The following is a 16,997-nucleotide window of genomic DNA, read 5'->3' on the forward strand; positions in this document are numbered from 1 at the left end:
AATAACAAAGTCATAAACACTTCCACAAAACTTAAAACAAATTTACAAAGTCCTGCACAAAATTACAAAGTGAAAACACTAAAATATTACTTGAAACAAATTTACAAAATAAGACAAAAAATCAAGCCTGAAACACTGTATTGGACTTTTTGAACATTTGTTATGCAATCTGTGTTTTTGATATGTCATATGTACAAGCGTTTTGCTAATGCAAATTTGTTTTATAAAATATAAACATTTTTGGTTAGTGCAGATTTGTTTCAAGCTTTGTGAAAGTGTTTCAGACTTTGTAACTTTTATTGCTCTTCCAGGCCACCGTAATGGTCCACTTCATTGGCCCTGGCAAGGGATGGAAGAGGTGGGCTTTCGTCACCGTGTGATTGCTTTTAAACATGCACAGATGCACAATGTGCATTCGATGTATGATTGATAAAACAACCCCCCATGGGATTTATTTTTTATTAAAAGAAAAAAAACAGAAGCAGTGGGTTGGGGGGCTGTATTTGATCAAAACGACACAAAAATAAGCTACATATTGAGTAAACTTACTGTCATGTGGTCTGTGTATCTCTCAGTTGTGTTGACTCTTTAAGACTTGGCACCTTGGAACTGTGTGCATCATCTCAAGGTGTATAACTGGGACAGTCGGGTGTATTCCCTTATACAGCCAAGGGAAAAGTTTTTAAGTTTTCTGGGAACAGCAAGAAAAGAATGAATTGGTTTATCTAATTTAAATGCAGATATCTCAATTTTTAAAGATCTAAGTAGCTTTAGTTTTAACAGCTTTTTCACCTTTTATTTAGACCTTTTAGCTTAGGACAAGAGACTTCCTATACAGCTGCATCTAAAAAGAAAAAAAAGAAAGTGAAAAAGTAGAAAATAGAAAGAAAAAAAATAGAAAGTCAAGTAAAAAAAAATCCTGTGATTTACTTCAGATAGTTTCATTTTCGTATACTCTAGATTCATCTCATACAAAGTGAAATATTTCAGGATTTTTTTTTGTCATTGCCTTGATGATTTCAGCTTACAGCTCAAAAAAAATCCACTATCTCAAAATATTAGAATACTGTGGAAAAGTCCAATTTGAATGATGGTGGTTGTACTGCACCAGAATGAGAGAATGAAGGCTCAAGAAAACTTTGCAAATTAGACTTTTTCACAGTATTAAGTATTTCAAGTTAAAATACGAAAGTCTTGAAATATTTCCCTTTGTATGAGAAGAATCTAGAAAATATAGAGGTGTAACTTTCTGAGTACGGCGGCGCAGGGGTTAGCGCCTCACAGAAAGAAGGTCTCTGGTTTGCTTCCTGGTCAGGGCCTTTCTGTGCAGAGTTTGCATGTTCTCCTTGTGCATGCGTTGGTTCTCTCCAGGTACTCCGGCTTCCTTCCACCACCAAAGACATGATCAGTGGGTTAATTGGTGACTCTTAATAGGTGTGAATATGAGCGTGCCTGGTTGTCTGTCTCTATATGTCAGCCCTGCGATTGACTGGTGACCAGTCCAGGGTGTACCCCACCTCTCGCCCAATGACAGCTGGGATAGGCTCCTGCCCCCCTGCGACCCCGAACAGGATAAGTGGTATAGAAAATGGATGGATGGAACTTTCTGAATAAATCACAGGAAAAATTAATTTTTACATGATATTTAAATTGAGATGCTCCTGTATATGGTGTAAACTGATCCAGGAACACATTTTGAGTAATTTTGAATAATTTTGATTAAATTCCCCCTAAATAAGAACATTTAAAGCCAAAGGATCACTTGCAGCATCTTTCACTTGTGCATATTTTAGAAATAGTAGGCATTTAAAAATATACCAGTAAGTTAGGTTGCTGTGTCATAATGGCTGTCTTGAAACAGAAATATTTATGGGTTTTTGGTATGTGTTTTAAATGCAAACTAATTAAATTTCAAACCTATTAGGAAAATATGATTTGATGAACTGTTCATTCAGTCTTTTATTGTGACTTGGGAAATTGAGTATTTGACAGCCCTAGTTTGTACAGACTATAAGACATGACCTCCAAGTAAATATAAGTATAAACTAGCAGACTTTTTTATTTCTGCAGCTGAGGGCTGGATTTGAAAGGCTTGAATACAACAGAATAAAAATGAGGAATGTGCCTATTTAGTCAAGTAAACACCTAAATACTAGATTATAAATCAGTATGGCGAAATTATTGTTCCAACAAATCTCCTTTGTCACATTTAAATTACATATCCCCAGCTGTCATCATTTATCATGATAGAAGGGGCCATAAACCAGCTCCACATTGCGGAGTGTCAAATTGATTTTTCTCTTAATCCTGAGCTCAGCACAGTTCCAAGCAGGAGTGAGGATCTGGTAAACAGGTTATTTTTAACCTGTAGCTCCCCTTCCACGAAGCACCTCGAGCAGGCCAAAGGTATTCATCATCCACTGCCTCGCTGCTGCTAAGGAACCATCTTATCCTCACACATCTCAGCTCACGGCCGGCTCAGGCCTCTGAAATGTTTAGATCATCAGTAATGCTGCTGCCATCTCCAGAATCACTGATCGCTCTCCTCCTGGTAACACAATCAGCTGCTTTTACTCAACTGAATGGAATACAAAAAAAAGCTGGCTCAGCTGTTTATTTAAAGGGACAGTTCACCTACATTAAACGCAGAGTATTTTTGCTAAACCAGTGTTTCTGCATGCCATACAGATTTTTATCATCCACTTATGACGAGTGAGATGCTCTTGGGTTTAGTTGTGGTTACTGGATTTTAAAGCCCGAGCATGTTACATACATTAATTTTTCACCAAAATACACACATATTTAACTGTTCTTTAATTTTTATGACCTATTGATTCTCTAAGACAAAGCGTTTTAGTCAAAAATTTAACAGATGTGATAGAGGATATTAATAATGACATTCATTGTAACCATAATAGTTGCAATAAGCAATTAACATGTATGCTGACCCTCTTGTGCAACTGTATTAATTGACCTCTAGTTTTTTGCACATCCCAGATGATCACAGACTGTTGTTTAAGGAAGAGGGGGTGCTACACAATGGTAAACATGGCCCTGTCCCTACATTTTTGAGATGTGTTGATGCCATCAAATTCAAAATGAGCTAAAATTTTTCATAAAATGGTAAAATGTCTCAACATCTGATATGCTCTTTGTGGTTTGTTGTGAATAAATATGGGTTTATGAGATTTCCGAATCGTAACATTCTGTTTTTATAAACAGCGTCCCAACTTTTTTGGAATAGGGATTGTAAAATCCTTTGTTTTTTTCAGCCTCAAAAGTGATCTTTTATTGTCCATGGCATGGTGTTGCCAATGTTACCCTTTCACCAAATGGTAGCCTGTAGCCTTCGCCACAGGATGGGACATAATGTTGATATACAGTGCCTATAAAAAGTATTTAACACCTTGGATGTATTACCCTTTTATTGATTTTATAAATCAGTCATGGTCAATATAATTAGGCTTCTGTGAAGGATATATTACAAAAATTCTATAGCATCAATAAATTTTTTCCTAAGCCATAGTTCTCTTACAGATTGATAAGGATTGTCCTCCAGGATTTTCCTGTTTTGCCACATTCATATTTGAGAAGCATCCCCACAGCATGATGCTAAAACCACAGTGCTTCATAGTGGGGATGGTGTGTTTGTGGTGATCTGCTGTGTGTGGTGTCTGCCAAACAGCGTTTTGTCTGATGGCTAGAAAACACCATTTTGGTCTCATCAGACCAAAGAACTGTCTTCCACTTGACCATGGAGTCTCCCACATGCCTTTTGGTGAACTCAAGTCAAGATTTAACATAATTCTTTGAATGCCAGAGTTTCTTCTTCTCCAAGATGGATGTTGTGGAACTGCACAGATTGACTAGAAAGGGAGCAATTTGCAGCACAGTGCACTATATATGGAGCTTGATTTCTGATAGAAGACTTAACATCTCAATCGGTGCATTTATAGGAGGGTTGTTCAAATGGAATTCTCTCTGCTGGGTGGATGGTGCAGTTTTCTTTCTCCGTGTTATTCCCCATGCATATTTTAGTTTGGGCTGCAGTTTGCTAGCAGTCCTGTTTTGGTGTTTTCTTTTCAGTTGTCTTATGTCAGTTTCTTTTACAGTTTTACTGGCCACCTGTTGGGTTGGCATTTCCCAGCTTCCCTCTTTTGTTCTGTTTGGCTGGCACCTGTGACCCCTTTTAGTTCTCTTATTATTGATCTGCTTTTTGAATGAATGTCTTTAAACCTTTAAATTTGTGTGGCCTCCTGGACATGTGGCAGGTCTCTTTTGTTTTGAACCATTGTTTATTTTTTATTAAGTTTTAAAGAGGCTGTAATAATCAGCCCAGCTGGCCATTCCTAGTCAAAAACCTCCTCTGCTGTTTGATCTGTACTATATCTGGGCCAATGCATGGCACATATGTTTAACTTGAACCATAAGGGACTGTCTCCTTTAACATAGCATGAAGCCCCTAGCCTCTAAAAAAGATAACCTTACAGCTTGACCTGGGGCCTTGAAGTAACTTAACCATCCTCAGAACATCTGTAAATACACAGAATTATTAGAAATATCAGAAACATTGGAAATTTCCATACTACTATATGTGTCTGTTTTAAGTATACATTGTTGTTCAAGCTCTTAAAGTAAATGTGAACAATAATGTGGTGTAAAACTCTGAGAAACCCTGCTCTGTGGTTCCATGGTTTTAGTGCAGGCAGCAAAACAGGATCCACGCTGTAATTTCAGCTTTCGTTGAAGAGCTGTAAAAAAGACTTCCAGGAAAAGGCTGATTTTTGCCCTGTGGCTGTGCTGTCAGTGCAGCTACGTGCATATATCATCCCATCCCTGAAGTGGAGAACAGCCACCTTCAGAGGCAGCGATGAGTCACAGCAGCTGCAAACAGGAAAATAAAGCAAAACAGATCTCATTAGAAATAAAACATATGTCATTGTTTTTCCTTTCTCTCCTCTGTGTCTCCTCACAGTCGTCCCTCAGAGATCCCCACACCTCGCCGGCTGCTTCTCCACCAACATGGAGACTTTCCGCTGCAGATGGAATGTGGGAACGTTTCGCAACGTCTCCAAACCGGGAGATCTACGGTTACTCTACATTAACAAAAAGTGAGGGGAACATTTTATCAGTACCAGCTGAATATGTGAGGGTTTTTTCCTGGAGAATGCGCCTTAAGAACTTCAGCTAGGCAGGATGTAATTGATATACCAGTAACTATTGCTCAAAAATAAAAGCATGAGTACCAAGGATTGAGGGGATACTAAATAAAACATTGTGAAATACATTTTAAAACAAAAATCAAGTATGTAACAGGTAGAGGAAACACACAGAACTCTCTCTTTTTAAATGTCTTATAAGCCTAACTACTATAAAACTTTAATTAATAGCCCTTAAATGAATAATAGCCAGTTCCTCCTTACTCAAGTCTATGAAATAAGCCTTCTTTCAGGCACCAATGAGAGGAACTCCTTTAAATATTTTCAAAAAATACTGTGCACAGGGAAAATGGGGGAAACTTTAAAAGACTTAAAATGAAAAAAAAAAATGGGCTCAATGTGCAAAGGCCTCAACTGCTGTCTTTCAATTGTGGTGGCTTTTTGTTAATAATACAGATGAAAATCTGTCCTTTTGAAAAAACAAAAGGAACTCCAGCACTTCACAATTATATTAATAGTCCAATTCCCAATGCCATTTTAGCTGACATTCATGCCACCTTCACTAACTCACTGGGCATGTGAGATGCATGTCATGGCTGCAACACTGCTTGATATTCAGTTTATCAAGAACTTTCAGACTGCCTGCTGGAGCGCCAATTCTACCACGCCTGTTTTGCACATCTTATGCATGCAGATCCTTAAAAAGTCTTTAAAATTCTTAAATTGAACTTTTGAAATTTAAGGCCAGAAAAAGTCTTAAAATGTCTTATTTTTTAAAATTTTGAGTGGTCTTAGATTATAAATGGCACTTTGCCTAAGAAACGTCTTTACCAAATCATTGTTATCTGGCCAACTTCACATGCTTTTAATCATTCTTTTTACATATTTGTTTGACCAAGTTACAGTTCTAAGAAATATAGAATTGTCCACCAAAAATGTGTAGCCTCCCCTGATTTAGACTGCTCCGCCCTTACTAAAAGAGAAATTTTCCTTTTTTATTACAAAACTTTTTAGTATCAGGTTAGTACACCTGGAGATACTGTATGTTATAATTGATATCAACAAATGGTATATTGATAGAATAGAAACATTAAATAAATATACATAAACAGTGCAATTTTTGTTCAGAATGCTTTTGTTTTTAGTAGTCCCCAGTTCTACTGTTCACTGAATCAAGTCACATTTAGGGAGGTGTATTAAGGTAAAACTTATGAATATTGACAGAATGTTGACGGCATGGAGGCGTCGCCAAAACGTAGCATACTCAGGACTGGTATGATGTGGTGATGGTGTGTGCCGGGGCAGATATGCACAGCGGCTGCAAGCAGCAAAACATGCTGTCAGTCTGAAACTGCAGAAAGTGCATCGTAGAATAAGGATGCAGTTATTTCAGCATGATATCAGTAGTTTGTGGAGTTTTAGGCAGGGCCAACAGGCATACATAGCTGAAGTAGTATTTTTTTTTTTTGTTCATCCTTTTACTCAGCACTGGAATTTTTGGCAGCTCTAGTTCTTTCAAGTTTTTCTCCATGCTTTGTGCAACCTCAGTTGTGTTTATTGGATAGCCTAAGGCCAAAAGGTTTCAGCTGGATGTAAATATAATGATAAAAATAAAAAGTTGAAAGTATGTTCAATTATAGGATTTTATTATAAAATTTCACAAACATGTTTTGGGCTCTGCGGTTCTCAGTGAACTCTGATTAATGAAGAAAATTATGCATTGGTTAGGGCAGTGTTCTGGCTAAATCACCATAGATTTTAATTGTTTTACTGATAAAACCCTGAAAAGGCCCATCCATGTTTTTCTCATCAAAAGACTTTTTTATAAACTACTTAATAACTTCTTTATCATGGTTTTAGTCAATATTTGCAAATCTAATTTTGGCAGCCTCAGAGCAGTCAAAGCCTCACGCCCCCCTTAAGATCTTTGGCGCCCCCCCTGGGGGGTCCTGGACCCCATATTGGGAACCATTGGGTTAGGTGCTATTTTTAGCTGTGGATTAATCCACATTCTGTTACAGTGAGTTGTTTGTAACAGAAGATTGCTAGTGCCCCCTAGAGGATAAGTACTCCATTTTTAACCCCATGGCCCTGCTGTGTACCCCCCTTGAACAAAACATCAGTTTTTGGACTGAAAGACAATGAGGTGGTTTTCCCCTGGCCTAATCATGTTTGCTCATGCCTTTGCAGACCTCCCCTTGCATCTCCTAAAGAGTGGAGTGAATGCCCTCATTACACCACTGACAGGCCCAACGAGTGCTTCTTCAATGAGAACCACACATCCATCTGGACTTACTACAGTGTCCAGCTCCGCTCCAAGGATGAGGCAGTCCTCTATGATGAAGATTTCTTCCACGTTCAAGACATTGGTGAGTTTAATACCTCATTGGCTGCCTGTCTGAGGCATAAAAACCTTGCTTTTCTAACCTGGAAATTGACACCATAATAACGGGGGCAGGTTTCTTTGCCAAATCACATGCCTGCATGATGTAGACTCCTACTGTGAGGCCAGCTGAACCATGGATATATACTGTAGGTGCATGTTGTTTAAATAATGATTGTCATTGGTCAAATATTCATGTTTCATAACTTACACATGGATCTTGTCAAAAGATGATTTCTACACCCAAATCTGAGCTAGTTTCTATGTAAGCTTGAAATAATGAGGGCCATTGTGTGCAGCTCTGGTAAAAAAAAATAACAGAATAGAATAAAAGTAGAAAAAGGGACTGGATCATTTTCTTTACTCTAGGACTCCAACTAAGAGTCTTATACCTACGAAGTATTATTTAACAAATTCATGATCCATGAGTGTTAACTGTAGAAATCTGTGGGTGAGACACAGATGTTCTTGTTTCGGTTATAAATATTGCTGATGACAAGATGAAAAATAAATTGCTGGATTACTTTTTAAAATGCAGTGAAACCAGATCCTCCAGAGAGCCTGAACTGGACCCTCCTGAATGTGAGTTCGACCAGCATGTACTACGACATCATCTTGAGCTGGAGGCCTCCTCAGTCTGCAGATGTGGAGTCAGGATGGATGACCCTGGAGTATGAGGTCCATTATCGGGACGTCAGCTCTGACAAGTGGGAAAAGGTGGGTATCTATTCCATTTTATGTACCTATGCTTAATTTAGTGAAACTTAAAGAGCAACTAAATGTCAGAGTTTCAGATGGCGCTTTTTCTACCCTGGAATTTTAGAGAGTATCTTTATAACTTTATAGAAAGGCCTAGAAGAGAGGGGGGGACAAGGCACACCTGCTCCCTCCTTCCTGCTGTCCCCATTAGCCACAAAAGGATTCAGTCTGTGTTGCTGTGCAGATTTGATTATCAGCCATAATGTCATAACCATTCAAGGTAGACATACCTGAGTGTGAAACAATGCTAAAGATGACACAAGTTTGTACATGTTCCACCTTGCTTTAAGAAAAACATAGTTTATTCATGATCTCGGGCAAAAGCCCTGTATTACCCACAATTTTAGAGTCTCTGATTGGTTGATTGGTTTGTTAATGTTATCAAACACAAACATAACTGCCTCCTAAATTAGTGGGTAAATACTGTAAATTAAACATTTGTGTGCTTTTTTTAATGGCTCAGGCGTATTTGTCATGTGACTAGGTGCAAGATAATCTCCCAAAATTTACCTTGTCATTTCCTATTATACTGATTTATAGAGAAGAGGACTGTTTTAGTGGCACCCAGGTATCATAATCTTGCCTGTTATTCCCCACAGGTTGAGTCTGTGAAGGGCACGCATTGCTCCATTTATGGACTTGAATCAAACGTCAACCATGAGGTTCGGGTTCGGTGCAGAATGCTGGGGTGGAGACGGTTTGGAGAGTTTAGTGACTCTGTGTTCGTCCACATCCCGTCTAAAGGTAAACACTCACTGATATGTTTACAGGCTGGATTGACAGAGCTTCTTTGAATGGTTTTTAAAAGGCTTTACATGAAGGTTATGGAGGCTGCAGCTGAGCGTCCTTGTAATCCTGAATACATTTTAGGACAAGAGCCCTTACATAAACGCTCACATAGATATCTGTTTCTATCATTTATATATTTTTCAACAAAAAAAAAAAACAAATAAAAGCTGAATATAGCCTTCTTTCTGATGTATTTATATACAGGGTATCCACAGGGTCTGGAAAAGTATTAAAAGGTGATAAATCAATTTTGGGAAAATTAAGGCCCTTAAAAAGTATTAAAAAGTCTTATCACGACTTTATAAAGTCTTAAATTTTGAAATTATTTTTCCTGAATTAGCTGTCCAGAGTTTGAGTCCCAAAAACATAGTAAAAGTGTGTGAATTTATTTATTTTGATTAAAAAACAAAGATGAACAGGTACATAAAAAACTAGGCTATTGTGGGTGCATTCGTAAATTGTCTCTGAGAGCGCCAGAGCGAGTGGGCGGGCGGGTGGAAATACAGAAGCACAAAGATTTACTATCCCAGCCTATTTGAATTTTGTTGTGTCATAGTGGTCTATAGTCTTTATCACAAACTAAAACTGTTAAGTTAAAAATATCACTGATGTAAATGGTTAGAGCTTGAAGTGGCGGTGAGGTATTAAAAATATTGAGAATGTCTTGAAAAAGTCTTATAAAGGTATTAAAATTAACTTCAAGATTCCTGCATATACCCTGATATAGATGGCCCTGAAGTATCTGTTTGTTTCTGTACCAGCGTCCAGATTCCCCGTGGTGGCCTTGCTCATCTTTGGAGCCTTGTGTCTAGTAGCGATCCTGATGTTAGTCATCATATTGCAGCAGGAAAAGTAAGTATTTTAAAAAAAAATCTCAATAGAGCAGGTACGTTATGAAAATATTAGAGAGATGAGTATATGGTGAGACACTGCAACTCGCTGTTGGCTGCTTAACCTTGAAAAATGTCTAAAGCGTCTCATATTAGCACTCTCATTTAAAGGGACATTCTGCAGCTGCTCATCTGTGTCTATACTGCCGTCTTTAGTCAAATGTTCCTTTTGTTTTTTGTCATAACTCAGATCAAATTTTAACATTTTATGAATTGTTCTCTCCCTTAGGTTGATGGTTATCCTTTTGCCTCCTGTTCCTGGGCCTAAAATAAGAGGAATTGACCCTGAGCTACTCAAGGTATTCACCTAAATGTAAAACATTTCACCGTTGCTTGTCCCAGTTTACCAGCACACTATATCAAAGTTACTCCTAACTTGAACCATACGTGGACATCTTTCCCAGTTGAGATTTTAGGTCTCATCAATTTTTCATAATTGCCAATTGTTAAGATCATTTCAATACATATAACTTATTTTCATACGTCTTGATATCCCATTTAATCTCTCACATATAAATTTCATTCAGTAGAGACTGAGTGTAATGCAGATTCACTGTGCACAAAGCTGCCCTGCATGTGCAATGATTTGCATTTTTTGTAATAGAGTTTGCATTTTGCAGTTTGCATTTTAAAATAGCAGGCCATTTTCAAAGCTTTTTATACTTCAAACATTTACCATTTCCTTGGAGCAATCTCCTAAAATACCATCTCCTACCAATAAGCATCTTTTTCTTTAGTCTTCTTGAAGCATCCCAAGTAATTACAGTCCATTAATCTTGTGCTTTATCATCCTTTTCAGCACACTTTGGTAAAGCCACTGTAGTATCAGCCTGCAGCCTCAGTGATGTAAAATAAGTCCACCATTGCTCCTTAATGTCTCATTTTACTTTGAAAGACTCACAGACAGCTCAGTGGAAAAGTCAAAAGTCATCTTCACCTTGTGTTATCAAAAATGTCACCTTTTATGATTCTTCATTTAATTTAAATGAAAGAAAACCTACTTTTTGGGGATTAGAATTCATGTCATTGTCTTGGATCTACTGAAGTTTCTTATTTTCTTTGGAAGTAAAAGCAGGGCTTTATCCAAACAGGAGGTCAGTTACCCTAGTTTAGGAAACAAAACACTTTTGAATACAAAAAGTGGAATTTATAATGTTACTAAAAGGGATTATTAAGTGCTATTAACAACTGATATTTTGAGATGTATCACAATTAGATAAAATTTGAATCAAGCACTAGTTACAACATGTAAAGAACTCACTTAAAACAGCTGAAACTGAGTATGACTTTAACTCCATTCTGAGTGAAATGGCCTTCAGTGTTGGAATTATTTGACAGTGAAAATCCACCAGTGTTATTTCAACTCTATAAGGAGACAATTAATCTGAGCTCCACCCAATGTGATTTCAAATCTGGGGGAATGTGTTCTTCTTGCTAATGAGGATAGATCATATTTTACTGTACAACTCCCCAGTAGCTCAGTACTGAAAGTATATACTGATACTACTTGAGTAGATTTATACACCAGTACTTAAGTGGATGAAAACAGTAGTTTAAAGCTAAAAGAAAATTTAAAGTAACGAGCTAGAAAAGCACTCAGAGAGTGCAGACCTCCGCCATCAGCCCTATCTCCCAATAGTAAAGAATCCTTTAAAAAATTCCTGGATCCAGACAGTGATCCGGATCAGTCCCAAAATGTAATCAGTTCTTTCTTATGCCATTTCTGACATTTCCTGAAAATTTTATCAAAATCTGTCCGGAACTTATTGAGCTATGTTGCTAACAAACTAACAAACAAACTAACTTACTAACTAACAAACCCTGTCGATCACATAACCTCCTTGGCGGAGGTAAAAATATAACCTGAGAAGATCTAAATGCTTCATACATTTGACCTATGACCAAAAATGTCAGTTGACTACCATTTGTCCATGAGATTAAAATAGATCTTTGGGGATAAAATACTAAAAAGTAAGATAAGTTTTTGTAAAGGAGACTAAAGTGAGACTATAATGTTAGTTGTGGACTGTTGGACATTTAAAATCCTTGATATTTCTCCACTCTGCAAATGAGGTGTCTTAGTATTTTCATTAGTATATTTTAAAGAAATTAAAGTGTATGAGTGTTTTTACATTTATATCAATCTAAAAATTTAGCTGATTAAGTCAAAGAAAAAAAAGGTCAAAGAAAATAAAGACTAAAAGTGAAGACTTAAAAGAATAAAATGTTTTTTTTAGTATTTGTCGACTAAAACTATAAAGGATAAAAATATGACTAAAATGGGACTAAAACTAAAGAACATTTCAATCCTGAGACTAAGTCTAAGACTAGGTTTAAAATATATGTCAAAGTTAACAATGCTGTTCTGCAAACAGGCTGTTATTATGCCTTTTTATTTATAGTACGTTGCATCTGCAGTGGTGCAGTATTGTCCCAGTGTTTGAGTTTATACTGAGTTACACCTTTGTCTCTTGTAGAAAGGGAAACTGAGGGAGTTGACATCCATCCTGGGCGGCCCTCCTGATCTAAGACCAGAGCTGTACAATAATGACCCCTGGGTGGAATTCATCGATCTGGACATCGAGGAGCAAACGGACAGGCTGACAGACCTGGACACTGACTGTCTCATGCAGCCCTCCTTGTCCTCAAACAGCACTCCTCTCACCATAGGCTTCAGAGATGATGACTCAGGCCGGGCCAGCTGCTGTGACCCAGATCTCCCCAGCGACCCTGAGGCTTCCCCTTTCCATCCTCTCATCCCAAATCAAAACCTCAACAAGGAAGAGCTACTTCAGAACATCTTAGAGCCAAGCTCTTCGGTCCAGGGCCCCACGACTGAGGAGCCTTTGTTTGAAGCAGCGGGCAGAGAGGCGATGTACACCCAGGTGAGTGAGGTGAGATCATCTGGCAAGGTTCTTCTGTCACCGGAGGAGCCAGTTGAGGTGGACAAAACCATGTGCAAAGACATAGAGAAAGAGGAGAAAGTGGAGAAAGAGAAAGAGTTTCAGCTCATTGTGGTGGATCCAGACCATGGAGGTTACACCTCAGATCTCAACAAAGGTAAAACAAGCCCAGGATCTTCATTAGGAGATGATAGAGAACCCTGCGAACCAGAAAGAGACTTATCATCTCCATCTCCCTATCATGAAACAGACACCACCCCTGCGTCCACTCTTGCCCCTGCACCTGTCTACACTGTGGTGGAGCGTGTTGATATGCAGAACAGCCTCTTACTGACACCCAATTCAACACCAGCCCCCCAGCTGATAATCCCAAAGACCATGCCGACACCAGATGGCTACCTGACCCCGGAGCTTTTGGGAAGCATCACACCATAAATCAGTAGGGAACTCTGCAAAGTTCTGTTCACTCAGAGGCAGAGATAAGCCAGGGAACAGCCTCGGGGACTGAATATTCTCAACGACAGTGCTCCTAAAATAGTTTAGGACTATATGTGCCTGTCCTGCCTCCACCTCTACCTCCGCTGGCCTCCTGTTGCTTCCTCTGGTACGACCATAAAGCTGACACTGCTGTAAGTTTGGTATGAGGGAAGAAGAGGACACGGGAATGTGTTTTACTGCAGTTGTGAAAAGAGAACAATTCAAAGGGAATAAACACTTGCAAGGAATGGAACCCTGCTGAACCCTTAAACCAGGATTTATGATGTTTGATATCAAGTGATTGTTTGCCTAAAGTTGCAATGAACTTTTTAAGCCACATAATCACCCAAAAAAAATTCCTGCAAACAACCTGCCTGCATACTAATACTACAGTTTTTTGCTGGCTTGGCAGTGGTGTCCAACTTGCACATCAGATCCTTAATGCTGGGTGTGAAGGCAACTGAACGCATACTGACAAAGATCTGATTTTCGATAGCTTAGACTGCATGCAGAGGTAGTCTAGATTGCCTTCATCTGGCTTGGTATAATGTTCTTGCATATTAAAGACTGCTATGTCAACAGACTTAATCTGTGGTAGTCCCCCTGTAAGCAAAAAAAGAAACATATCTTACTTCGTCTAGTCGTGCTGGTCACTTAATGACTTGAATAATGTTTTCATTTCAACCTAACCAGTACCACAAAAGGTTAAATAGTATATAACCATTTCCGGTCAAAGCATATTTATGACTAAATGAGGAAGAAAAGCTGTCAAAAAGGCTCCACTAACCTCGTAGCTCCGGGTTATGTATCCCAGCATGCTCTTTGGTAGCCAGCTAAAAGGTCAAAGTGATATTTCAGTGTTTTTGACGTTGAGTCGTATGAGGTACGTAGCAGTAGTAGTGGCATTAGCATAACAGATGGGTACACAGTTTCCCAGCAGAATTTTGTGAGTTTTTAGTAAAAATGGGCCACAAAACAATGCAAACTTTCAAAATGTTTTGAAACATTCATTTTATACCCAGAAAGCCTCTGTGTTTTTGTCACTATTTTACAATGCAAGAGCATGCAACTGGTAGCCAAAGCCTGCATTGCAAAATAATGACATAAACACAGGGTTTTAATTGGTAAAAAATAAAATGCTTCAAACATTTTTGACATTGTGTACGTTTGAACCAACATTATTTTGTGGCCCATTTTTGCCGTCTAGATTCTATGAAGAAACGGTACCCATCTGTTACGCTAATGCCTCTACTTCTGCTATGTACCTCATAAGACTCAGCTTCAAAAACACTGAAATATTACTTAAATGTCTTAGCTGGCCACCAAAGAGCATGCTGGGATACTTAACCCTGAGCTAAGAGGTTAGTGGAGCCCTTTGAACAACCAGCAAGTCCTTCTTGAAAGATCACTGGAGGCTAAAACCACTAGTACTGCTGGGTACCTCACACGATCCAACTTCAAAAATATTGAAATATCCCTTTAAATTAGGGTCCATTTGTTGTTATATTTTTTATCAGTTAAGGCCCAAAATTCTGGTCAAATGGGATGTCTAAAATGTAACAACTGCTTGCCTCATGGTAGCAAACAAATCTACAAAAGAACGGACAGTTTGCAAGTATGCATTTTTGATGTGTTTGGGGCAAAAGTGTTATAGTTTGGAAAGAATTGAGGCAAATTAGTGTCCAGCTTGGGTGCAGTTTGCTGTAAAGTGAGTAGTTATTTCAGTCTAATCAGTACTCCATAAGGTTTATTTCCTAAATATCTACCATCCTTTGCTTTAAAAGCATCTTTATGATAAAATGGGGGAGAAAATCTGTTAAAAGGCATTGCTAGGAAACAAATGACCAGCATAACTAAGTCATGGTAAGCTTGAGAGCCTGAAATCAGGGCAGTAAAGTCCTTACCACAGATATTTTTGGAACTCATTACACATTTGCAGATTTTTGATTGCAGAAGTGTTGTCGAAATTATGTGTAAACAGCAAACATGTATGAACTGTTATTTGCGTAAAAGCAGGCAAATGAGGTCTGATCACAGATCATCACTGAACACAAGGGCTAAAGTGCAGTCAATTTGGCATCCAGTTACCCTGAATGGATAATACAAAATTTAAAAAGGGTCATAAAGGATTCCTTGAACCCTATCAGAGTCTTCAGCTGCTAAATTTCCCCCCTTTCTTTGCAAGCCATTTAGAGTAAAAGTATCTGCATATGAGCTAAGAGGAGTTTCAGATTTTGTCTTTTGTTTGATGTGATGAGTTTAAAGAAGCTTAAAAGCTTTGTACAGCTGCAGGGATGTCTTTAGTGGGTTAAACTTTGCTATCAAGACAATTTAACTTGGACTTTAGATCCAAGAGCATTAAATTGTAAAGTTAAGCTTTATTTCTGACATTTTTATACATTAGGAAAGGATTTTCTTTTGTTTCTAAAACCAGGTGGTAAACATGTTTATAACCTAAATAATTCATGTTTTAACATTTTCATGTTTCTTTCAGTGTTATTCATTACAACTTTGCTTTTATTAATACTCAGTCTTACATGACTTCATAGTATGTCTTTGCCAATACATGATATCCCAAAAAAGGGAAGCATGAGCTGTACCAAGTTAACATTGCTTTAAAGTCTTTACATTCAGTGGTCTTCATTTGTATATTTTTAAACCTGTTTCTTGGACTGATGGGTAAAGTACGTTTCTGTCAGTAATGCTTCCTCCAATTTATTTTTGAGTGCATGACCCATAGAAGTTTCTGTTTTCCATCTGGTTTTGTGGCTGTCAGTGCATAAAATGCAAATTAAGAGTTAGGACCTTACGGTTGTTGTGTTTTGAATTTGTACAGTTGTTGAAGTTTAAAATTTCAAGGTGCCTGTTACGAATAAACAACTCTTGTAATTTTGCCTTTGGTTGTCTTATTTATCACATCTCATTTGAACATACTTTATTGACATTTTATTTCTGTTTAAGTTTGCTACTTCAGAATACTCTTGATGGATGGTTGTAGGAGTTACGACTTTTTCAGCTAAGTAAAGCAGCATTTCAGGACAAAAACGCAAAATAAGAAGGGGGTTCTCTAATGTTTGTGGGAGCTATTTATTTTTGTGATGTTTTTTAATGTCAAGCAGTTTTTGTTTGATTAATTAGAACATATTTTGATTAGATTTCAGGGTATTATAGTTTAGTAGGGGTCCAGCATGCACCAGGATGCGTATATGGTTTTAAACCAAAGTAAGAGCAGTTGAGCTGTGATTTTCTCCTCTTTAGTTTGTTTCGCTGTTTCTGGAAAATAACACAGATAAAGACATCAACAGCTTACAAATAAATGTTGCATGGAAATGGGCATCTTAATCATTAAAACAAAAAAAGTGCTTGTTTGATCCTAAGCTGAGGTAATTATAATTTCCAGGTCACTTGGTGTCAATGGGTTTTCCTTGCTAAAATAAAGGAAAAACAAATACTTGTAAATAAAAATTATTAATTACTGTTGTATAATGTGTTGGATACACCTTGATGATTATGTTTTATGCAAAACAAAAAAAATTATTTAACATTGATTATGTTTTACCTGCCTTCATATATTCTTTTTAATTTTCGAGGGTTTTTATTTGTAATTACATGTTGGGTCAAAAATGCAAAACTATTG

General features: G+C 37.7%; 1 protein-coding gene across 3 annotated transcripts in view; it reads left to right on the top strand.

The window, feature by feature from the left end:
• Nucleotides 1–16,254, top strand: part of ghrb (growth hormone receptor b) — a 30,086-nt gene extending 13,832 nt beyond the window's left edge. For all 3 annotated transcript variants that reach the window (XM_041810681.1, XM_041810680.1, XM_041810682.1), the window contains exons 3-9: nucleotides 4,976–5,111; nucleotides 7,350–7,528; nucleotides 8,081–8,259; nucleotides 8,901–9,045; nucleotides 9,852–9,942; nucleotides 10,210–10,279; nucleotides 12,458–16,254. In XM_041810681.1, coding sequence (XP_041666615.1) covers nucleotides 4,976–5,111; nucleotides 7,350–7,528; nucleotides 8,081–8,259; nucleotides 8,901–9,045; nucleotides 9,852–9,942; nucleotides 10,210–10,279; nucleotides 12,458–13,318 — 1,661 coding nt within the window. In that variant the 3' untranslated portion in view covers nucleotides 13,319–16,254. The remainder of the gene's footprint in view (nucleotides 1–4,975; nucleotides 5,112–7,349; nucleotides 7,529–8,080; nucleotides 8,260–8,900; nucleotides 9,046–9,851; nucleotides 9,943–10,209; nucleotides 10,280–12,457) is intronic.
• The last annotated feature ends 743 nt before the right edge of the window (nucleotides 16,255–16,997 follow it).

This window comes from Cheilinus undulatus, linkage group 17 (genome assembly GCF_018320785.1).
Source record: "Cheilinus undulatus linkage group 17, ASM1832078v1, whole genome shotgun sequence".
Classification (NCBI taxonomy): Eukaryota; Metazoa; Chordata; class Actinopteri; order Labriformes; family Labridae; genus Cheilinus; species Cheilinus undulatus.